This window comes from Callionymus lyra, chromosome 13 (genome assembly GCF_982586985.1).
Source record: "Callionymus lyra chromosome 13, fCalLyr1.hap1.1, whole genome shotgun sequence".
In the NCBI taxonomy this organism is placed as follows: Eukaryota; Metazoa; Chordata; class Actinopteri; order Syngnathiformes; family Callionymidae; genus Callionymus; species Callionymus lyra.
In genome coordinates this window covers 15923000-15948222 of record NC_141830.1, presented here as the reverse complement: position 1 = coordinate 15948222, position 25223 = coordinate 15923000, and the positions used below count along the sequence as shown (strand labels likewise).

General features: G+C 37.0%; 4 protein-coding genes across 4 annotated transcripts; 3 read left to right on the top strand and 1 right to left on the bottom strand.

The window, feature by feature from the left end:
* Positions 1–1173: 1173 nt before the first annotated feature.
* On the top strand, positions 1174–4092 carry etfb (electron transfer flavoprotein subunit beta). Its single transcript, XM_087805608.1, has 7 exons — positions 1174–1303; positions 2084–2242; positions 2388–2546; positions 2628–2690; positions 3075–3233; positions 3301–3504; positions 3675–4092. Exons 1-6 carry the CDS (start codon positions 1250–1252, stop codon positions 3469–3471), a joined length of 765 nt encoding a protein of 254 aa, XP_087661734.1. The 5' UTR covers positions 1174–1249; the 3' UTR covers positions 3472–3504; positions 3675–4092.
* Positions 4093–5650: 1558 nt separating this feature from the next.
* On the top strand, positions 5651–13274 carry vsig10l (V-set and immunoglobulin domain containing 10 like). Its single transcript, XM_087805756.1, has 12 exons — positions 5651–5790; positions 5854–6183; positions 7728–8000; positions 8068–8334; positions 8396–8638; positions 8714–8995; positions 10184–10276; positions 11600–11824; positions 12550–12669; positions 12742–12782; positions 12858–12944; positions 13030–13274. The coding sequence occupies exons 1-12, from the start codon at positions 5724–5726 to the stop codon at positions 13102–13104; spliced, it is 2103 nt and encodes a 700-aa protein (XP_087661882.1). The 5' UTR covers positions 5651–5723; the 3' UTR covers positions 13105–13274.
* A 2571-nt stretch (positions 13275–15845) lies between these two features.
* On the top strand, positions 15846–17815 carry lim2.5 (lens intrinsic membrane protein 2.5). Its single transcript, XM_087805045.1, has 4 exons — positions 15846–16035; positions 16849–16998; positions 17084–17218; positions 17754–17815. Exons 1-4 carry the CDS (start codon positions 15858–15860, stop codon positions 17813–17815), a joined length of 525 nt encoding a protein of 174 aa, XP_087661171.1. The 5' UTR covers positions 15846–15857.
* Positions 17640–23358, bottom strand: LOC148067533 (cholesterol 24-hydroxylase-like). The gene is made up of 15 exons (XM_087805039.1): positions 23198–23358; positions 23062–23136; positions 22762–22843; positions 22343–22416; positions 22181–22267; positions 20444–20582; positions 20262–20372; positions 20035–20197; positions 19908–19973; positions 19337–19409; positions 19088–19172; positions 18895–19005; positions 18679–18767; positions 18539–18605; positions 17640–18461 (listed from the first exon to the last, which is right to left on the bottom strand). The coding sequence occupies exons 1-15, from the start codon at positions 23344–23346 to the stop codon at positions 18321–18323; spliced, it is 1512 nt and encodes a 503-aa protein (XP_087661165.1). The 5' UTR covers positions 23347–23358; the 3' UTR covers positions 17640–18320.
* Between the last annotated feature and the right edge of the window lie 1865 nt (positions 23359–25223).

Below are 25223 nucleotides of genomic sequence, written 5' to 3'. Positions count from 1 at the left end.
ATCTCAAACATAAATTAAAAAAAAAATACAGTTTTGTTGATAGTTACAAAGTATATAAAGCATAAAGTAATTCTAAATGTAAAGCTATCAACAACAAGAGATAGGAAGACTGCAAATTAGAAAGCTTCATGTTCTGCTTTGCCTTTTTCAATTTAAATGTATTTCTTTATGTATGTACATTTATTTATTTGATATTTTTTTAGATTTTTATTCTTTCAAATGTATATATAGTTATTTATATATGTATGTATATATATAGATACATATATGTTTATTTTTACTGTGCACTTTTGTTGGGGGTACAAAGTAAGAATTTCACGGTACGTAGTACCTATGACAATAAACGCTTTGAATCTTGAATCTTGAATATGCATCTAGGCACCTCAGAATGGATCGCTTGGTGGTTCATTCCATTTTTCTGTTATTTATTTTGAGTAAACACTGTTTATTGTGAGTCATATTCAAGAGAGGAGCTATTGTTTAATTAAATTGAATGTGTCTTTTATACACTTTTCTTTCACCATATTTTGTGTTGCCACCACAATTAAAGTTATTTCGATTCTAAAATGTTTCCAATTCTTGATTTTCTTTAATTAATTCAATAGTTTGTGTTAATTCTATTCTATTTGTGTTTTTGCGATCTTTCTTGAAACCATAACTTTATTAGTGAAATATTTTTGTTTTCTGCTTTCACATTTGATTTCTATTTACCACACTGGCTTCAAATTAAACTCCTGGTAATTATTATTTAGCTATTGTCATTCACCAAGCGTCTTGATCAATTGCGGTAATGCTTATAGACACAAAAATAAATAAAGAACAAAAGTTATTATTGTTCCTGCTTTATGTGAACTATGCCCTACATAAGCGGAACCTTTTTTCATTTTGTATAAAACTGCATTGCAGATAAAGAGCGCCATATTTATTTTATATTGATAAAATACATTGTTTTTTAAATAATCATAATAATGGGTTAAATAACATTTTTTCCATCGTGAAACGATTATTTTAAACACACTCGACGAGCTTCAAAACGAGCGTACTCGTCCGTCGACGAATCTGACAACGACCTCCAAACCAATCAGCGATCAGAATTTCAGCTCAACTCTAATGCGATTGGTTGCAAAAGGTAGGTGGTCACACCACTTCCTGTTTGTGTGCCTGTGAAATGCTTCCGACCTCTCCTTGAATTGAAGGTCCAACACAGCGGTGACCAGGTTTTCGGGTCTGTGGTCACATCTCCCCAACCATGTCTGGACGTGTTCTGGTTGGTGTCAAGCGTGTCATTGACTACGCAGTTAAGGTAATAAAAACCGTCATGTTCAATTTTGATTATTATATTGTAAATTACGAGCGTCCATTAGCATGCTAACATATGAAGTTGTCCTCTAACATGCAGCACATATGACATATGCTCTGTTACTTTTATTTAAAAGTCAACTTCCCAGTGTTGTTTATCCTGTTATATCAATTTAAAAGTATGCAACCTCGTTCTCTGCTTCTTCTGTAACGATACGTGGTGAAGTTGTGTAACCTTTTTTTGTTTTGTTGTTTTCAAAAAAAAGTCCCTCGTCCAGCTTTACGTCAACATTTCTGTTTGTACTTGTATCTGGTTCCACGTGTATATTACATGTAGTGACACAAGTATTACTCCATACTTACTTCTCGCTGCTGTAAAAACCAGACCAGTCTTGTTGCATCTGCCCCCAGTCGACTCAAACCTGCCTGAGTCGGTTTTTATTGACACGTTCATGTCCGGCTCCGGATTTTATCACCGACCTTTTTTCACGCTATCTTGTAATATTTCCCAACTTTCAAAAACTCCATTGCTGTAGCAAATACAAAGTTCAGAAAAAAAACAATTGATATTGACTTTTGACTGTGGTTCTACTGTGTTTCATTGTTTACCAATATAATACACGAAAAGGTCATCAAGTAAACACACTGGTCATTATGAATGTATTGTATTGTTAACACAACTTGCTATTGTACTGTATTCATAGCAAGTAATAGCGATATACTTTCGTATCTTAATGTCTCGTGCAAGTATAACTTACAATACTGTCATGTGTGTTCCCCCCAGATTCGTGTGAAACCAGACAAAAGTGGTGTGGTGACAGATGGAGTTAAACACTCTATGAACCCCTTCTGTGAAATCGCTGTCGAAGAAGCGGTGAAACTAAAGGAGAAGAAGCTGATCAAAGAGGTTGTGGCTGTCAGCTGTGGGCCACAGCAAGCACAGGTACGTGTGCTGGTTCAGTTATGTGGTGTGTTTTCATATGGTGTCACAAACTACTAAATATCTACTAAAAGATAGGATATAGAAGATTAAAAACACATTTTATTTTCTGAATATTCATTTTCTGTTCATATTGTTTTCAATCTAGGAGACCATCCGGACCGCCCTTGCCATGGGAGCAGACCGTGGCATCCATGTGGAGGTCACAGGAAAAGACTACGAATCCCTGGGACCACTGCAGGTCTCAAAGATCATGGCAGCGTTGGCCAAGAAGGAAGAGGCACAGCTTGTCATTCTTGGCAAACAGGTAAAATAAAAAGGCTAGAGTTAAATATTCTAAACACGTTAAGCCGTTCTTTTAACTTGTGATGTTTTATCTGTTACTAAGGCCATCGACGATGACTGCAACCAGACCGGCCAGATGACGGCAGCCTTGCTGGACTGGCCTCAGGTGAGGTGACGTTCTCTCCCCCTTTTCTTATCAACCTAGCATGATAAGAGTAGCTAGTGGACATGAGGAACAAAGGTGCTTGGACACAGTACATTTCTATTGGTCGGCCAGCAGATGGAGCACTTTGACAACTACTGTGAAAATGTTGACTCGAAGAGTACATTAATATTTTTTTTATAGTTTTGTGACTATACTGTTCTTTGTGTTAGCAAAAAATGTGTCTTTTTTTTTAGGTGCATTGCTATTTGTTCACAAGTAGATGTGACCAACACCTTTTAAAATATAATTTTCCATGCTGTCTAGAAATTATTAAATATTTATTTATATAAATATAATACAATATATAAATGTTCTTTATTTAAACGTTTTTTTTGCTGCTTGCAGGGCACCTTTGCTTCAGAGTTGTCAGTGGAAAGTGACAAGCTTAAAGTGGTTAGGGAAGTCGATGGTGGCTTGGAGACTATTCACATCAACATGCCGGCTGTGGTGACGGCGGACCTTCGACTAAACACACCAAGATATGCAACGCTTCCCAACATCATGGTACGTCCACATATATTGGTTTACAGTGACCGTTTTCCTATTGTAACGCTTGTATTTGTAATCTCAGAAAGCGAAGAAGAAGAAGATCGCCAACGTCAAACCAAGCGATCTGGGTGTGGATATGACATCACGGTTGGAGATCTTGCGAGTAGATGAGCCTCCTCAGAGGGAAGCTGGCGTGAAGGTGGAAACCGTGGATGATCTGGTTGGGAAACTTAAAGAAGCGGGGAGGTTGTAACGTGGATACGGGAGTAAAGACATTACCAACAAAGTAAGTATTTGGCACAAATATTTAAGTATTTGACTATTAAAGCAGCACTGATTTATAGCTTTGATGTTTTTAAAAATGCAACACAATTAACATTATTAATGTAATATATTAATGTGTATCTTGCCATCTGATTGCCTGTAAACTAAGCTGTCTTATTGTTTGTTTGTTAGCGCTTGAAGAGAAGAACAGAGCGCCGACACTGCACCAGCTGCGAACAACTCTAAGGGGATCTTTCGAATTAAAGGCCATAGTTGTCGAGTTTTTTTTTGTTGCAATAATGGCAAATAACTCATGTTTCTGTAAATGTCAAATCATACCACTTGGCTGTATATTTCATACAGTGTCTAATAATTTGCCCAGATGTTAACGGGTAGCAGTTGCTATTTGTAAATATTGATCTTGACAGGTTGAGATCATTCAACACATGCACGCCTATTGACCTCAATCTACAGTTTGTGCTGCTCGTCCTCTTAGATTGTGTCTATCAGCAGCAGTGGCAGAAGCTGATGAATGGTTTTATCACAAGCGCCTAATTTCTCAAAATGTACAGTTACCCTGACAATAAAAACATGTTTTTTCCCAATTAAAGCATTGGGTATGTCTTTTATTTTTTGAATTCACAAACAGTGATGTGTTGATTAGTACAATGAGGTTTCAGCCTTTACCTGCACTTTTTATGTCCGTTAAGGTGGGATAGGTGATTATCACAAAGATGTAGGCTCTGATTCGGTTGTGACTGAGCATCTGCCCACCTCTTTCTCTGGTCGGAATTCTACCTTACCTTCAAAGCTGTATACCATTTGTGCACAGACGAGAAATGGCAGAAATTAAATGGGGCGGAACAAATGTCAGTTAAGTTGATAGACATTTGATTTTGGACAAGCCACTTAGAATTATGGGACTATTTTTACAGTATTGTGCGTTCCACAATGTACTAAATCTTGCATTTTTGTGTTGGAGCGTTTCAATTATTTGCATCCTTCCCTCGCTCCTGAACCACAAAGTCTATCTTTGCATTCAATGTCATACAAGTAAGGCATTTAACCACCTGCATTGAGACTTCAAAATTCCATTAATGGTTCTCACCCTCCTCTTTGGGGCCACCAGAGGCCAATTCTTGGACACAGGCAATTTTTTCTAAACGGCTTCGGCAAATTTGATTTATTTTTTTGTTTAATGTTTTTGGGATTTTGTCTTTATGTGGCTAAACAAAATTGTTTGGGCATCGTTTTCAATATTTCAAATTGTTTTTACTCTAGGAAACTCCATTTCATTTTAATTTCTGCAATGTTTCTTTGTATTCACGTGGTCCCCCTCGACCTGAACTATGGTTTTGCAGCATGTTCTTCCCATTTTTGACGATGTTAAGTTTTACGATTGACAAAATGTCAGGTTTTATTCAAGATCATTGGGATTAACATAACGTTTCTTTGCATTCACATGGTGGGACAGGGGCAACACTTTTGTTTTGCAGCATTTTGTCTAAATTCTTTGCCACCATTAATCTCCAAAACTTTTACGATTAAAGATTATTTTTCTAGATGTTTTATACTTTGGAAAATCCCATTTTCAAAATGACTGTTACATTTACTTGTGTTGGATTTTTGTGTGGTTGCACTTTGAATTAAGGCCATATTTGTATTTTTTATGTGAAATTTAATTAATTAACTTTGTGTTCAAATGGTGCGCCAGGGTCCAAACTTTGGTTTTGCAGCATTTCTTTTCGAGACTATTGAAAATAATGTCATTTTATTCAGATTGTAAGACTTTTCTATATCAAATATATTATCAAAAGTTATATAAATAATATTTGGTGATCTTTATCCTTATCACACCTGACATAAACAGATTGCTCTGCCTGAATTCATAAGAGCAAATGGTTTGGCTGCAGAATATAATGTAACAGGCTTGAGACCCATGTTTTAAATGAATGCAACTATACTGTAAATCCTTCCCTAATAAACCTGGTTTTATTAGAGAAAATGATTTGCCACTTAATTTTGTGTTCAGTATGAGAAAATGTTGATAATGTCTTGGGACTGAAATCTGCTGCTTAAGGGTTGTGGGGAAAGGGGCGTGGCCACAGGTGCACAATAAAGCCATTGACTTCTCAGGTGCCTCACAGACTCCAAGGACGTTCCCTGGATAGAATACTGGGAATTTACATTTTATTCTAACCAAGTGAGGAATAAATATACATTTTTGTATCCTCCAAAGATATGTTGCTCAATCAGTTTGAACGACAAACAAAGTTTTTATTTATTTTTCTTTGCTCCGGGTTTCAAGGTGAGAAATCCTGATTTTATATTTGTCTAAATAAACAGTTGAAACATCCATTTTTATTTGTAGCTGTCGAGTGTGAGTTGGTGGTGTCTCCGGTCGAGGCCACTGAAGTCCGATGGGTCACCGGCACCAACGTCACCCTCAACGTGTCCTTCACGGGGGCCCCGGATCCGGCCGTCACCTGGTTCATGGATTCTCTACCTGTCGTCACCTGGACCATCGGATCCGACAAAACCCCGGACGTGGCGGAGGAACACAGGCACGTGCTCGTCATCGAACGCGATGGGTCTTTGACTCTGGTGCACGTGCCGGTACGGTACACCAGCAACTACACGGTCCGCATGACCAAGTCCGGGCTCGGGACCTCGTCCACCAGCTTCAGCCTGAAGGTCTATGGTATGTGTTTGGAAAAAATGATGACAAGGTTTGGCGATTTATTCAAAACCTTTGGAGAGGATGCTGCCAAAATTCATGTTTTGTGGCCTGCAAGACTCGTATCCATTAAATATGTTTACAATTTATTTTATTCGATCAAGGACAAATCCTTATTAAGACATTGAAATTATATAAAATACATTTAACTTGCTACTAAAAATGTTCTCACTTCCCTATTCATATTTTACTTTTAATGAAACAAAAAAATTCAATGTTTTTCCTCTATAAAAGAAAATAAAATGGAGATTCACTAAATGCTACGAATTTCAAAGGAAATTTAATCCAACATGATCATCACATATACGTATATATTTATTTTACTTAAAAAAAGAAAATCAAAGCTATTCATAAGTGGTCCCCATTACAGGCCTGCCTCCACATTTGACCCAGTCCCACTGAACAATGCTAGAAATGCATTTTTTTTTATATACATTACTATTTTTTAGAGTAGCTAAATATAAACCAAGACTTTATGTTTTTTGTTGAAACATACTACAACTACATTTTCTTTACTCTCCAAGACGGTCTGAATCGAAAGATATCGAAATTTTAGGACTAAACATTTTGATAACTTTGAGAATTTGATCATTTGGTTAATGTTTATTTCAGAAATAGTGTTATTATTTATTTTGTGGCTTTTCTTTCACAAGAAGAACCTGAAAAAAGTTATGGCTTTCTGGAAGAAATACAATACATTTTTTTGGTGAAAGTCATACTTTTCTGCTACAAACTGATCAGAAAAGGGAAAAGTTATGTGGCCCTCACAGGAAAATATTTGGGAATCCCTGGTATACATAAAGCATTATTATTATTATTACAGTTACATTTTTTTTAAATGTATTCTGTATTGGTTTAATTTTGAATGGCCATGACTTGCACGATATAACTTACCTATTATTTTAATAATGCTATACTAGTAATGGGTCGATGAGGCCTCATGTTGCAGCATCAGTTGTTGTCATCATTTTTGAAAGGCCACTAGATGGCACTCTCTGCATTGTAAAACTCAATGAAACCTGGCATCATCTTTAAACTGAGAGGTGCCATCTAGTGGCCTTTCAAAATGATTACACTGAATCGTGATGCTGCATCAAGAGGCCTCATATACCCATCACTACTATTTACTATTTAACTTTGTCTGCCTTTGCGAAGTCTTTGTTTTTAAGTTACCAGGATAGTAAAATGATAAACCTAATCCAACAAGAGCCTTAATCCTTCTTTGTAAACAAATGTACCATCAGAAAACGGGCCAAACTATGAGTTTTCTGACTTTTACAATGTCCTGACACTAGAGGGTGCCAGACATACTATTTTGAATCTTACAAGTAGGGCTTTTATACTTAAATTAATAACAATTCCCCCCAAAAAATATGATCTATTGTTAGCTGTCTTAAAGATCAGCATTTGTTCGAAAAAAAAAGTATATTCCTGAATATTCAGGCTAAATTTTCTGCAGGAAAAATTGCAGCAAAAGTCTCACGCTCTACAATCCGTCCCTTTTTCAGAGATGATCCAGGACTTGCTCCTCAGCTCTGTGCCAGATCCTCCTCAGGAAGGACCGGAGCAGTTCACGCTGCAATACAGTTTTACGAAAGGAGTGGTGGACGAAGTGAGCTGGTTCTTCGATGGAGCCGAGATCAAAAGCAACTCGCACTACTCGGTGGAAAGAGAGAGTCTTGTCGTGCTCAATCCGAACCGAACCGACACCGGGGAGTACGCCGTGTCGCTGTCCAACCCCTTCAGCCACGTGACGGCTAAGAAGAACATCACACTCTCGTGTAAAAGATTGATCTTTTTCACATCTTACAAGATGTATCTGCTCATCCATTTTTTCCCCTCCGTCAGACGGACCGGATGATCCGATTATACACGTCCATCCACCGGAACTGTTTCATGTGTCGGGGGACTCCCTCAACCTGTCCTGTAAGGCCGATGGGTTCCCGGAGCCGACGGCGGACTGGGTCTTCGCCGGAGAGATCCAGCCTGACGCCGACAGGGGCCTCCTCGGTCTGGTTGACGTGCGCATCGATCAGGCAGGCGTGTATAAGTGCACGCTACGAAACGAGCTCACTGACGTCCGGCGCCAGGGTGAAGTGACGCTGCTCATTTATGGTACGTGATCACCCTTCGTGTCGCTGAGGACCAGCTGATCTTATTCTGCTTTCTTGAACAGAGAAGCCAACCGGGGAGCCAGTGTGTTCTGTTCATTCGGAGAATAGCGCCACCTTGGCTTTTCGCTGTCGGTGGCCCGGTGGAACGCCCTCGGCACAACTTTCCTTCCCCGCTTTAAGCGACACAATGAGTGGTGGAGGCGACTTCACTCTGAATGTAAACGCTTCCGACAGCCTTGACGGGAAAGCCACCATTTGCACCGCGGATCATCCCGTAGAAAAGAAAAAATGCAACGTAACTGCATGTAAGCTCGGCATGCTTTTTTTTTTTAAATGAGTTTCAATTTTGGTGACTCAAATGTTTTTTTTTTCCCTCCTAGCCAGCCCCGTGAAATTCATTCCCAGAGTGAGAACGGTGGTAGAAGATGGTGGCAAAATAGAGGTGAGTATCACCTGCTTGAGCGAGGCATCACCCAGGGCCGAGGTGACGTGGTTCAAAGGCACCGAAGCCGTCAGCAACAATGATACGATATACCAGATTAACGGCGACGCCACAGAGCTCAAGATCCGGGATCACAACGTCAGCACGCTTGTCCAACACACCTACACCTGCTCGTGTAGAAACTCACTGGGCGTCCAGAGCAGAGACATCCGGTTACAAGGTACAAGGTTTTTTTTAATTTTTTTACCAGAATTAGTCACTTTCTATCGTAGCAAGAAATAAGATGTAAAAAAAAGTGTACACATCACCATTTCACCTCAAACATAAATTTATTTATATTTTATTGTGAATCTGATTTCAAGTTTTTTTTTGTAAATTCATCAGTTTTTAACCTAAATAGAGATTTATCTTAAGGGCAAATCATGTGTGTATTTAAATAGATCTTGGACCTATATTGTAGTGATTTTTACCGACGAAGCTTCATCAAACAGTGTCATGTTGTTTAGAAGTCAGTAGGTGGCGCCATCAGTTTAAAAATGATGTGATGTTTCATTAGAACAGTTGTTCAAAACAAAGGAAAATAGTGCAGAGACCGCCATCTAGTGGATTCTGAAAATAATGACACTGCTTTATCAAGCTTCATCAGAACATCACTTCTATATTGTACTCATCAGTATGTGTCAGTTTGTAATTTAAATATCTACATAAGAAAATGTGCTTAATCCCCGCCCACTGAAAACACTGGTTTTCTGCTTTGATTGGTCAAGCTTCGAGGGTGGTCACTGTGCATCATCAATCCCTGAAGTCTCCAAGGGACTCGTTGTATAAACAAAGCGGGGTGTGGTTATAGCTGGCTGGAGGAGGAGTGAAGCCATTATTACGTCATAATCGACTCCGCTCTCGTAACCTCTCGTTCGCCAAGATTTCAGATGGGGTAGAACTTTATAAAGTAATCACTTTAAAACATCGTCATGATTCGAAACATACTACTTCTTAGAGAGGAAGACTTCAACATTGAATTGAATCTCCTAGTAATAAAAGTAAATACATATTTAAATACTAATTTTATACTATTGAAACCCCAACATTAGAAATAAGTTTTATAAATATTTTAGGAATTGTTTTAGTGGAAGATTCTAGGTAATCATCTTAAACCTTGAGATGTTTTTGAATGTGGATAAACTTGTTTAACTTAAAGATTAGGATCTTCTGCTACAATCAAACTGAAAAAAACCGACATGTGTAAGTTAACTAATGATTTGTAAATATTTTGAATAAGTAATTCAGGTTATTCAAACGTCTGCAAACCTCCTGAAACGTATCAATGAAGCCTGAAAGGATGTGGATACCTGCAACTCTCTGGTAAACAAAGCGCCCTGTTCAGTCTCACACAAATTCCATTTTCCAGGGCCAGCCATCTCAGATTCCAGTTTAATCAAAAACCCTGAGGGATTTGTAGTCACCCTGACCTGGGAAGTACCTGCCAATGCCATCGTCACAGGTAAACGCTGGATAATCAATTCTCACAAGAATAACAAGAGTGAACCAGTTCTAATGTGTATGTCTCAGCAGAATGTGAGAGCTCTTGTTGACAACAAAAACTTTGGAAAGAGTATGAGGGCGTTTGGTGAAGTCACCAAAGAGTGTTTTCTTAACCCTTGTGTTGTCTCTGGGTCAAGGTAAATGACCTCCACCCCTGTGGGATACCACAAACACATTTGTTTTTTTAGGCCTTCGGGTCACCTTGACCCAGGGTCAACAAAGTTACCTGAATGAAATGTAGGTAACTAACTATCGCAAAAATATGAATTAACACATTACATTTTCAAAAATTGACATTAACCTACACTTAACCAGACTATGTTATATTAAGTAACAAGTATTTTAAACACCTTAAAGGCAAAAGTCTAGGCTTCTTGGCTGAAAATAATTTAATAATTTAATTTAAGAAAAGTGTGTTTCATAACCCACTTGTGGTTGGATTCATTAACAGTATTGATAGTAGTAGTGTGGGGAAAAATAATCGTTGTATAGTAATATGTATTGAAATACTTTGGCCTTAAAATATATACTTGAATATTGTTTTGATTGTTTAAGCGCTTTGTGACCCTGGTCTGGAAAGGCGCTATACAAATAAAAATTACTTAGTTACTTACTTACTTACTTAATACTAAATTTCTCAATATAGATTTTCTGAACTGAAAACTAAGACTATAGCCAAGTTGGATGTTGAATCCATTTTCCACACCTCCACTCCTGTAGATGGCGCTGAAGAGCATAATTTCCTGTGGAGGCATCAATATAAGAACAATACAAAGCAGACTTTTGGATGGATTTTGGCAGGGTTGTGTATATACATCATATCAAGTATTAAAAAAGAAAAATCTTTATTTAACTCTGTTTTAAATATAGCAATAGATTTCAATATTGTGATATACAGTAGATCATATACCGTATCGTGACCGGTATCGTGATGTATTAAATGGTTTCTCCCAAAACTAAATTAGTGTGGTTATATACATGTTTTATTTTTTGTTATTTTTTTCCACACTAAATTTCCTTTTCATCTTTGAGAGTTGTTTATTTAATAAAAGAAAATGAATTTATTTGTGTTGTTTCTATTGTGTTTCTGTAGTTTATGTATTTTGTAGTCACCTTAAATTTCTATAAGCCAAAAAAAAAATGTTCTCCTCGGAATCCAATAACACAAAATGTAAATTGAAACATTTTAAAGAATCCAGGACACTGACCCTGTATCAGACGCCTAAACATAAAGTACCCCAAGCCTCGAGACTGAACCCCAAATTGTTTGATTGTTTCACAGGTTTTGACATCCAAATCAAAGGACCCGAACTCCAGAGCGAAAATCTTAACAACAGCCAACGTGTAAAAAGCTCCGATGATTATCGCACCATCCAACAGAGGCCTGGTCATGTCCGCAGCACAGACATCCTCAACATTGATCCAAAATCATTGTATTTTTTCCGGGTCATCCCCAGGGCTCTGATGATTGAGGGGGAGCCATCAAAAGTCCATCGAAATAACAGAGGTATTTAAATGCGTTATTATTGATATCAACCCTTCTGTAAGAAGAGACGCGGAACATTGCGCTCATATGAATTTACTTATTACGTACGTATTATACAGGAGAGACCGCCATCTAGAGGGCTCTGAAAATAAGCGCACTGCTTCATGGGACTTAATGAAGTAGTGTCATGTTGTTTAGAGGTCAGTAGGTGGGGCCATCAGTTTAAAAAAGGATGGGATGTTTCATTAGAACAGTTGTTCAAAATAAAGAAAAGAAAAGTGTAGAGACCGCCATCTAGTGGACTCTGAAAATAATGACACTACTTCATGAAGCTTCATTAAACCATCACTGCTAGTCACACAATTTTAACAAGACTTTCACTCAATACTCATCATGAGGAAGTCAAATCTTCTATACAGGAACATCTTTCAGGTCCTACATCACCAGCTAAAAAACACCTGTAAGATCAACTGGGAGTTAAATGTTGCTATTACAAATGTATGTAAAACATTTTAAAGATTATTATTTAAACTAAAGAGTTATTTATTTTCATTTCAGATGACTTGTCAAGTTGAACATATATTTGCATCATTTCTTTATTATAATTAATTACTTCCTGATATTGAGACTACAATTCTTTAGCAATAGAATCCAAGTAAAATCAGGTGACATTTATAAGTTAAATAAGAAAATGATCCACTACTTAATACTTCTTCTGACATGTAATGTTTTTGATTGGATAACAGCAACAGGACTAAGTGGTCCTGCTATCGCAGGCATTGCTGCTGGTATTCCTTGCAGCCTGCTGTTCCTCCTCCTTTCGAGTGGACTCGTCTACCTCTGTTACTCCTGCTGGAAAAATAAAAGTAGGTTGCATTTCAATTTAAATCTTTACCATTTTAAGTTGATAAACATAAATCCCTTTATCTCTCCTGTAGGTCAGCACATACCATACCCAGTGTCCAGGTCACCTGAGATAGTATGTTTTACTCTCAAACCAGATCTTGTTTTTAAGGATTATTTTAATTAAAATGTTGTTTTTTTTTCTTGGTAGGCAAAGACAAAACCAACAGTTTCCAGTCCTCCTCCAATGTTAAATGGAGGATTGAAGTCCCCCCCAGACTACAACAGATTACATCATGTAATCATTTTTAACACATTATAATAAATTATATAAGAGTTTATCGCTAACAAAATGTAAAATTTTTTTATTTTGTTTGTTTCAGGTTCCATCCGAAAGATCAATGGCTCTTCCCACATTCGTCCCTCCTCCCCCTTTCAGAGTAGCTACAACTGTTTGAGACAGATGTTTTTTTTTAATATCAGATTGTTATTGCCAAAATGTTTTTGGATCAAAGACCCACGTAAAATCTGCATTTATTCATTGAAAATTAACGTTTAGTTAAGAATGCCATCCCTTTTATATTATGTTTATTTTCTTTTTAAATAAAAGTATAATTTATCATATACAGTCCTGCTTTTTGCCCATCCAATCATTTCTCAGACAGACAGCAGATTTCATCATTTGAAACCCTTGCAGGAGCCAAGGTCTCAAGCAGTGAAGCTTCCACACAATTGAACAACATATAATGGAGTACTTTGTTTTTTAAACTACAAGTGAAAGACATTTTCAAAAAAAAAAAATAATTTTCTTTTTTAACTGTAGAAACAAAATTATTTTTTACTTTGTCTCAAAAATAAAGATCATAAAATTTGTGATTAAAAATTAAGAAAAACGTTTTAAGGGGAAAATAAAAGTAATACATAAAAAAAAAATAGATTTATACATTTTGTCTCAAATGGCGTGATTTAGTCCATTAAGGTAAGGTAAGGTAAAACTTTATTGATTGATTGATTGAAATTGTTTATTATTGTTATGGTGTAAAGGTGAAATTATTTGCTCGACAGAAAAGGTATGGGTGGCTGAGAAGTGCAAAACAAATGCACAATTTCTTGTAACAAATTAAAAACCTATTGTAATAACTGTACTGATTATTGAATTGAATTCTGAACCAAATCTGAACTGAGAATTATTAGTTTACTTTGTTTCAAGACTAAGTAAAAATATATATTTGCACCTCCTAGCCACTGTAAAAGGTGAACCACAGTTAAAAGGATAATATGGACGTGGATTTTCCATAACGTATGAGTATTATATGAATTTAAAGTCCTAGAGGATTTATTTTTTTAAATCAAAGTGCTCCGATTTCAGAAGTTGATCTTTAAAACAGACTTCACAGAACATTTCTTTTCCATCTGAAGTTGCTGTAATAGAGCCATGTAATGTAAATAAAAGGGTGTTTTCAAAAGCTTTTGGTTAAATTAAATTAATAAAACATACAATCTTACTTTTTCTTGGGACAGGCTGTGTAAGGGGGAAAAGCAGAAATTAATTTAACAGCTCAGGGCTTTCTCTGTCATGACACGAACATGCTTAGCGCATCCTGACCTTATGTTTTTTTTTTGTTTGATCATGCGTTTGTGCGCTCACAAGCCCCCCTTTTGTAACGCCTCCTCTCCCAGCCACGCCAAAAAGAAAAGCGTCCACTTCAGCATGTTCTATTGAACAAGGCAGTATTGCAAGCATTTGCAGATCCACGGTTCTAGAATGGCGAGAAGAACAACAGCGCAGGTCTGTGGCTCAGTGGCCTCTGGCCCTCCCACATCCCCCGTCGCTAACATCAACCCCTCCTTGACCCCCAAAATATATAGATGTGTCCCGACAGTCACGTGGGTCCCGTCCCCACGTGTGCGTTTTGGTCTTATTGTTTTAAAGAATTTTGCCTCCGTCGACAGAAAAATGGTGGGGATAACTTTTTGGAGTTCATCCAAGGGCTCCCTCTTTGACGTTTAGCTCATCCCCAGGGTTGTTCTCTTTCGTTCTCCCCCCGAGGAACGGCTGATACTTAAGTTGGTCAACCCATCCAGAAGAAATCAGGTAAAAATACCAGTTTTTGCTAATGAATGTTCATGTTGAATTCATCTGCCGCTGCTGTTTTTACTTTAATATTTTAGTGGAAACAAACATTACCTCGTTCTAGATTAATATTAGAACAGGAAAACAAAACAGATGTAGCATCTACCTACCTGCTTGACATAGATTTACCTGATTTCGATATCTGAGCCTGTTTATGTAGAAATATGTTTAAGTTTTCAACAAGAAAAGGTTTTTAAAGAGGTTAATGTTCCTTATAATTGTATATAACGAAGGACAATGTTTTAATCTGCCTCCAAAATTCCCAAAAGGTTGTTTTCTTTGACAATAGTATTTTCAGATACCAGGAAATCAGCAGGTAATTTAAACTAGATTTCTTTAATTAAACTTTCTATGAATTAAAATAAAGGTCACGTTCATTCTTTACTCAAGAACATAAGAAAGTACTGAAAAATGGCTAGATGAGTTCCAGCTTAAATCGGTGATAAAAAATATATATAATTGCTTGAAAATAATAATAGAAAATGCACAGCAAGATTTTGATTATTATTATTTCAGCACAATGTATTTTTCACATAGAAATAACGTAACAGCCAATGTATTTATCTAATTCTAAATTTAAACTTTTTTAGCCCCATGGACTTCAAGATTAAAATAGAAATCTATTGACGTTTTTTTTTTCAAGATAACACAAACTATTGAAAAAGTCAAATTAGAGCTTTTAGACTCTTTATTGTCATTTTTGACAATCAATATAAATTATCTTTATTCAATCTATATATATATATATATATATATATATATATATATTTTTTTTTTTCAATTTCATCTTACTTTCTTGAAATTATGAAATTTAATTGTTGAATTTAATTTTTTGTTTGAGGAATTTATGATTTTTACTATACCTTTCATACAGTAATTGATTTAATCTACTACCCTGAATTTATGAACCAATGTCTGCATTGTTGATTGGCGGTTTTTTCTGGTGGCATTTTTTTCATATTTTCATTTATTTCAAAACACTTCTTTGAGCTACCACTAATTTTTAAGAGCAGGTTTAACACTAAACTGTCTCCAATTCACGACCAGGTTGTAGATCCTACTCTCGTAGTGCCACTCATGATGTACAGCTTCATGGGAGGGGGCCTGTTCTGTGCCATCGTGGGAAACATCCTCTTGGTGGTCTCCACGGCCACAGACTACTGGATGCAGTATCGCCTGTCGGGAAGTTTTGCTCATCAGGGGCTGTGGAGGTATTGCATGTCTGGCAAGTGCTACATGCAGACAGACAGCATTGGTGAGTCATAATTCAATTTGAATGTACACACATGTTGGATTACCTAATATTGGGCGTGTTAAATTGTATATTAAATAGTAGTTAAGTATGTGGGTGTACGTTTGTTTACATCTAATCCTAATGTCTTATAGACTAACAACCTTCCTGACACACTGACATCTCTGTGTAGGTTTTTAACCCTTGTTTTGTCTCTGGGTCAAGGTGACCCAGAAATACATATGCCGTGCTGGACCTCATTCACCTTGACACTGTGGCAACACAAGGGATACTACAAACACATTTGTTTTCAGCTTGACCGAGCTGATGTTCAGAGATGAATTTGTCTTTATCCTGCAATGCAAGAGCTTTACCACTAGATGGTACACTCCAAATCATATCGACATGTGAGAGTGTCATGTTTAATTCTTAAATAAATAAATTCACTTCTCCACATTCCTCCTGTAGTATCGAGTTACTCTATAAGAATCTTTCTGTAATGGATTTAACATTGAATTCACAGTAATTTATTTTTTGCGCCCATTGTAGCCTGGTCTAAAACGTTTGCCATTTTTAATGGAACTCCAAAGAAAGGTTGTCTTCAGTCACACAATGTGGTTGAATGTTAAACAAATAAAAAACGAAAAAGACTTCAAAATACATAAATACATGTGCACCTAACACTAATATACAATGGCTTTTCCCATTTTCCATTTAATTCTCATCCTTAAAAAATATTTATAAGTTTAACACATGCTGTGTAAATTGAATGGCAGAAGAGTTTTATAATATGAGTTTAATAATGTGCTTATGCATCCTTTTTTCTTTCCTCTTCAGCCTACTGGAATGCCACTCGAGCGTTTATGATCCTCTCTGCCATGTCTTGCTTTGCTGGCATCATCGCAGGAATCCTCTCTTTCGCCCATTTCTCAGCTTTTGAAAAGTTCAACCGCTCCTTTGCTGCAGGAATCATGTTCTTTGTGTCAAGTGAGTTGACGAACATTCATCTACGACATTGAGAAACGCAGTAAAACATAGTACAGCTGATCAATCCTAAACATCCTGTCAACAGCTCTTTTTGTCCTGCTTGCAATGGCCATTTACACCGGGGTGACCGTCAACTTCCTGGGCAAGCGCTTCGGCGACTGGCGCTTCTCTTGGTCCTACATACTAGGCTGGGTGGCGCTGCTCATGACCTTCTTTGCAGGTTGGTCTGATATTTGGTTTTATCTTTTAGTGTATCAATAGCTCTGGAGATTATTTATCTTTCCAAACTACGGCTAACTTCAATCACACCGCCTCAATGTTGGAACTAGTCAAGCCTCACGAAACAGCTGATGAGGTATCATGATACAGTGTCTTCATTTCGAAAATGGTACCTAAACGTTATCAAGTGTCATTGAAATGGTAGATAAGAGCCAAGGATTATAATGCAGAGTGCCATCTAGTGACCATTCAAGTTTTAGACACTGTATCATGATACCTCATTAGTCGATTCATGATGCCTCATCAACCCACCACGAGTTGGAAGGGACAATTCAAAACAAAATTTACGTGACTTTCTTTCTATTTACACATTTTTTAATACAGTACATTATGCACAGGAGAAAGAAAAACATCATGGAATTAGGTTCTACCTTTAATGTCCAGGATTAATCTAGAAAAATCTGTTGCAGGAGGAACATATATTTCATGAGTTATTTTATTTGAAGTGAATGCACCATAACATGTCTGTGTTGCAGGTATATTCTACATGTGTGCCTACAGGATGCACGAGTGTAGAAGAGTGGCGGGCTCCCGTTGACACGATGAGAAATGGCGTGAGAGGAATGCGCTCATCATCAGTGGAAGAAGTCGAAAATAAAGGAATTATGATATTGCATGTGCTGTGTGTTGGCAATTGTCTTTGAGAGCCTCATGCTTTTTAAATTAGGCATAAACATTTGTTTTAATTATCGAATTGCGAAACATAGAATAAAATAGTGTGAAACAAGCTCATTTAATTTGAGTTATTCTGAAAATAAACAATACTAGTAATAAATATAAATACCGGCCATTTTGTACACCAGGAATCGGAAATTACATTTTTTAAGGGAGCATGTCAAAGGAAAGAAAAGCAAAAAAAAGGGACTATTTTTACAAGTAAGAAAAGCAAAAGTAAAATATAAAAATTTAAATGAATAATCTTAAAATTGTAAGTATCAATTTTTTGCAAAAGTAGAATGAGATACTAGTTAATAAAATGAGCCACTCAGTTAATTTCTAAGAAAATGTACTTTCTGAAGACAAGCTTGAATGAATTTGATTCTTCAATCCCTATGTTTGATATGGCAAATGACATCACATTGTGGCTTCAGCGATCCACAGTCTGTTATGCCAAACTTCTGTCCGGGAGTGAGGCTGAAATCAAACCTCTGAACAAACTTGGCTAACATCACTTTAGCCTCCATCTATGGAAAAAAAAAAAAATCATATTGTTAGTTTCACCTAAAAATTCTAGGAATTCTCAATGTATTTCACAACAGACCTGAGAAAGGTACTGCCCGATACAATTCCGTGGTCCCAGAGAAAAGGGGAAGTAGCAGTAATAAGGCCTTGAAGAAAGTTTAAAATAATTGTCAAGAGTTTAAAAGGAGAAATATTTCAATAGCCTTATCCAATACTTACTTAGGAGCGTCTGGATGAAATCGTTCAGGATCAAATACAAGTGGATCCTTAAAGAACTTTGGAGATCTGCCAGTTACATAAGGGCTGAACTGGAATCAAAGAGAAATAAACGTGTTCAAATTCAGTATTCTTCAGACCATCTCTCTGCACAACCAAATATAATGTTATTTAAAATCAAAGCGTTTGTATATAAGGTGCGTGTACTTGATAACTCACAACTACATTGACTCCTGCGGGTACGTTGACATCGTTAATGGAAAAATCCTGCTTTACCAGACGAGGGATCAATGGGGCTATCGGGTATATCCTCAGTACCTCCTTCAGAATCTGAGCGTGGAACAGCAGGTTTTAGTGGACCTCAAACACAACTCAGTTCGGCAAAAAGATTACCCCCAAAGCGAGTATGTACCTGAGCCATGTATGTCATCTTTGCAATTTCATCAACGCCTATCACTTGTTTCAACCCAACGACTTCATCCACCTCTTTTCGAAGTCTGAGAAAAGAGAAAACAACATATGTTAAGTTCATCGACAGAGGCAACTTCATGAAGTAACACCAGGAAGTAAATAATTATTAAACAACTAAATAGCACCAGTAATATTCCAGTTAGTTTAGTTTTTGTCAAAGGGAAATGTTTAACCATGCAACGGTACTTACTTCTCCAAGACGTGTGGATGTCTGGCCAGCTCCCTGACGCAGAAGGCAAGTTGGTTGGATGTTGTTTCCTGCCCTGTAATAAGAGGAATTAAAAAAGAAAAGATCATTAATATCATTAGTATATATGTATATATATATATATATATATATATATATATATATATACTATAATATATAATTTTTTGATTAGAGAGAGAGAGACTAATGCTTTGCTGATCTTCAGACTTTAAGGTAGTAATGGTCTGATGAAGCTTCACGAAGCAGTGTCATTTTTTTATATCCACTAGTCCACTAGATGGCGGTCTGTGCACTATTTTCCTTTGTTTTAAACAACTGTTCTAATGAAACATCACGTCATTTTTTAAACTGATGGCGCCACCTACCGATGACTAAACAACATGACACTGCTTCATGAAGCTTCATAAGACCACCAGTACTTTAAGGCACTTTTTAAAAGATGATTTGATTAATGGTCTCATCATGGAGGTCCAGTTACACACTTGGAAATGAACATATGCTGAATAAGCCTCTTGTTTGAGTGCAATTTGTTTTCTGAGGAAAAAAAACTCACCAGCGATGAAAAATGTGACAAAGTTGTCCACCATCAACTCTTCTTCATCTGAAATCTTGGTTTCATCTGAAAAAAGACCCCCATTAAAAATCTTCTTTACATCCGTTTAAAGATCCCACAGTCTTACCGTGTTTTTCAGTTTGTAAGATTTGAGTTAGAATGTCTTTGGGAACAGACTCTTGGTTTTTCAACGCTGTCTTTCTCTGATCGATCACCTGACGGCCCATGTCGCGCAGAAATTTGCATGCGTCTCTCGCAGCCTTCACTTTTGAATGATTCTTTGGTTTTAACTGTAAAGACATGGTGTTAACACAGGATGTAGCGTCAAAATGACATCCGGCTGGGTGTGACTACCTGAAAGAAAAGATCCCGAGTTTGTATAATCATCGAATGCAAGCATGTTGCGACAGCTTTTTTGAAAGCCTCCTTGTCATCCAAGGTTTCTGAATCAATATCAAAAGCAACCTAGAAGGGAGAAAATAACCACGTTAGTTGCTGTTAGATAGAAACATTGCTCAGCCTTATTTTGACGGAACCTTGGCCAGCACTTCCAGAGCAAAAGTGTCGATCAAATCTGTCATGTTGGCCACCGAATCACTATCCATGGCGTCGTTGATGCTGCTCATCATTCGGTCTGCATACTCATTCATGGGTTTGAGGAAACCTATCAGACTCCTGGAAATGAAAACGTTTTTAATTCAAAGGAATTCAGTTGTAAGTAGAAGGCAGTCGGAGCTGCCGTCAATATACTGTACATTTATGTCTTTATGTAAGAATCAACCTGTTTATCAAAGTGGTCAAATTATATCCATCTCAATGTAACTATAAATCTATACTTTTTAGTCTTATCTACAAACACACATATATACCCTATATATCAAATATATATACTCCCTTTCACACACATATATATACACACTCTCTCACACACACACATACATATATATATATATATATATATATATACATACATATATATATATATATATATACACTCACCTACACAAATATATATATACACACTCTCACACATATATAAATATATATATATATATATACTCACTTTTACACACATATATATATACACACCTTCACACACATATATATACTCACTCACACACAAATATACTCACTCTCACACACACGTATATACTCACTTTAACACATATATACTCACTTTCACACACATATATACTATACTATATATATATATATACTAGAATGCATTTTTTGTGAGATTGTGGCGGTCATATTGCTTTCCAAGGCATCGGATCCCTTGATCTTGAAATGTTGGTATTTCGGAGCACCTGGATACTGAAGGCATTTTCGGTTAGCTTCCCTTTCAGAATGCTGACGCTCCTTGACTTTTCCGGTCTGTAGGCTGACCATGTCGCCTACCTTCCCACCCCGCCTGCCATCTTCTCCAGGGCGCTCAGAATCCACTGTGTCCCCTGGATTGATGGGGTCATCACCGTCACGTCGTCCATGAAAGCTCAACAAGCTGGGTGCCTTGTGCCTTTTGATGAGTTGTCTTATCACTGCCATATGCCCCAAGCAGCCGGAATATCCCGGAACTCCTCCTTTTTGGACACTAGGGTTCCAGTTTCTTCTTCCACAGAGTCCGAAGGAGCTTTGCGAGCCTCTTCAACAGCTGTCGAGAGCACTTGTAGATCTTATAGGTGGTGCCTGATGGTCCTGGGGCAGATCCTGCCCGTGCTCTTGTCACCACTGTCCTCACCTCTTCCAGGTTGAAATCAGTCATCTTAAATGCGGTGTGTGGTGTGAGTTACGGCAGTTGGAAAGGGCATTCGCCCAGAGGAATACTACGGGAGGTATCGCCGTGTGCAGCTTCAACACTGTCTTCTACTTCCTCCTTTGTGCACGTAAGGGTCGCACCCCTAGGCTTGCCTCGGAGGTTTGCCATGAACATTTTCGGCTTTCCGAATGCTGGATTAGCCTTTTCCGCGTCGTTGAGCTGGTCTCATTCGAGGATAATTTTGTATTGATTTTAAGTTTTCTCATCCTATTAAACTACTTACATTAAACTATAGTAATTCTGAGGTTAAACCCAACACCTCTATAACACTTCATATTTTAAGGGTACAAACTAAATTCACTTAACCTCCACAAAAACTATGAATTTCAGGCTTCTATTTTTTTTATCAAAATGTTAGCATTTTGTTTCATATTGCGTACATCTTGCCTGTTGCATAGTGAAATTTGTTCTATGAAAAATAACACCGGGTTACAAAGGGATGTAAAATATAACTCACAAGCTGTTGAAGGCAGGATCCATAGCCCTCCTTTGTTTATACCACTGGCTGTGGTCCAATTGGGTCACAATTCCCGATCCTAAAAACCTTGACGACAAAATGTTTCACGGCATCAGCAGCACGTCAAAGCCTAACAAAAAATCTAGATGTTCAGAGACGCACCTTTGACCAAAAAGGCTGATCAGTCCCTGGTACATCATTTTATCTTTCCCGTTTTTGGACGACACAAGGATTTTCTGTTTAAAAGAGAGAATTAAAGTCAGATCTGGGCAAATGTATTTAAATATATATATATATATAAACAGACCATGATTCTGAAGGCTAACTAATAACTTACTTTAAATACTGTTTAAACACTATTTTTAAGACCAATACATTTAAAAAAATATATGTCCAATTGAAGTGCCTTAATATTATATTGTCATGTTTCTCCGTAGCGCTTTTCTGGTTCAATTTAAATACATTTTTAGCTTTTCTATTTGTCCTTTCTTTTTCCCAGTTTTTAGGTTATTTTTCTTACCTACCCCTAATTTGAACAGTAAATAAATAATAATTATAATTATATCTAGTTTTTTTCTTACCTTTGTAGTTTCAGGACAGTCGGTAAAAATCAGCACATCGTGCAACATATGCAGTTTATACACTGATCCATATTTTTCGGTCCTAAAAAATGTAAAAGACAATTTATTATAAAATCACGATGTCAAATCTGTTGGTCGAGTAAAACATTCTACATGTTATCATTTATTGTTTCGATGCCTGCATTGATAAACTACAATCTAAATTATCATGAAAAATAAAAATAACACATGATGAAAGCGTGTGTCCAAACTTTTGGCATGTTCTCCATTTCATCCCTTGGGGTTTAGAAACCTACTTACCACTCCACAAATTTGTCGTGGATGATTCCATTCTGTGAGATTTTTAGAAAAGTGAGTGCGTGTCCAAAAAAGAAGCTGTTGAGAGAGAACAAATCAGAGGGAATAATACTTGGTTGAGAGGTAATCTGTCACTCACTGGTCCAAGGGAGGTCCTGGTATGTGTGCATACTTCATGTGCTGGTATTTAATGTGCGCGAAGAAGCATAGAAAAGCACAGAGAAGACCCGCGAGCAGCAAGAGCAGGACAGGAAAGAGCCAGTCGACTATGTGGAAGATGAGTGACATTTTGAATCGTCCTTGTCGCTCCACAAACTACCACCATGTGAAGCCACCAGTCATTGCGAGATCTCCCTTTTCTAGGCTCTCTTAAGGTCATCCTGCCTTCAGTAAACACCTTAATTAAAAAAAATAGTTTAGGAAATAAGGTGCTGAGGGCCATACTTATTTTTGTGGTTTTTTTTGCTTCATCTATTTGTGTGTGTGTAAGTTTTAGTGAAACATCTTTGCATTGAAGGCTTGCTCTTTGTGATCTTTTGTCTTTTACATTTATTAATTATTTGGGTTTGTTTGATCTTTTGGTGCACTTTTCTTTTTTTTCTTTTTCCTTTAAGGATATATATAAGGTTTTTTAATTCACTCTATTCATCATCAGTGCATGTTTAATTTGCGATATGCTTTGAATATAAGTTTGCGAAATGTGTTTACAACTGATTGTGTTTTTTTCCCCCTTTCTGCACGTTTATTTCTGGGAGCTTTGGTTTTCTTTTGACTTGACTAGAACCATATGTTATCTTCGATTAAGCAGGCTTTTGGTCTACAATTGGCATTTTGTGTGCAGTATGTATAATATTGTGTGAGACCAACCACAGGTGAAAATTGTGTGCTTGTATTTGTAAGTTGTATGCAATGTTTTGTTTATATTTTGTATGCATTTTTAGTTGATGTAAGTAGTATGAATATATAAAAAAGTTATTCCTGTCTTCCTGTCTATGTATTTGTAAATGTTTTCATCTTTCACAGGTAAAATAAATATTTATTGAGCCTCAGGATACACTGGCTCAGTAACAGATGGTTAAAAAACAACTGTGGTATCTGTCTGCAGGCAATGTGCATTCAATTATAATTGCTAAATAGGTAAATTTAATTATTTAGACATGGGTGTGTTTCTTTAGGAACTAATAATATTGATCTGCCACTATTAAGAAACTGAATTATCAACATTCTAAACCTAGTTTTATCTCACGGCCAAGGTGACCCAGAAATCTGAAAGCAAATGTGTTTGTGGTATCCCTTGTGTTGTCTCTGGGTCAAGGTGAACGACCTCCACCACTGCACATTCGTTTCTGGAAGCCAGGGAGGTCCTTTACGTTGGGTTGTCAAGGAAAAACGTTCTAGATGGACGATGGCAGTGGATAGAATATACGTAAATTAATTTAAAAAACAGCATGGACTTCATGTGGGGGCTTGACATACATAGGTTATCCATCGTCACAGACAAGATGAAGGAAGAAAAAGTTGTTTTCTTCATTAAAAGATTTAAAAGTTACATGGAAAGTAATGATATACACAGTGATAACCCTTTGATTCAGGAATAAGAGAGCAACCTCTAAGACACAAATTAGTTTTCTGGAGGATGTAGCAGCTGCAATAGCTGATAAAAATAAAGATTTTTTTTTCTGGATTTCAAAAGGGGCGTTTTGACACAATGAAGCGGAACATTCTATTATCAAACGTAGAAAGAAAAAAGAGGGCTTGCACAAGGCAGGATAAAAGGTCACTCATATAGGAGACAACAGTAAATACTGGGCCCCCAATTGGTGGTATTATACATCAATGACCAAAAGTCTTCATAATAAATCAACAAATATAGTGAAGAGTAATATGTAACTATATGTCTAACATGTAGGTTTGTGTGACGAAGGAAAGGCGTATGGACTTTATCTACAGAAAAAATTCAGGCTTATTTTGACCCATTTAATACTCAATATTTATATTTTCTTCATAATAAACATTGTTTAGGTTTTGCGTAAATCTAGCCAATCACGGAAAGCAATATTTACCAGTCAGAAGCAAGAATAGGCGCGTCCATCATTTCATGATTTGTTGATCGTTTAAAACAAATTTAGATTTTCAGCCAATTGAAAGTTCTCAGCTCATGAAAC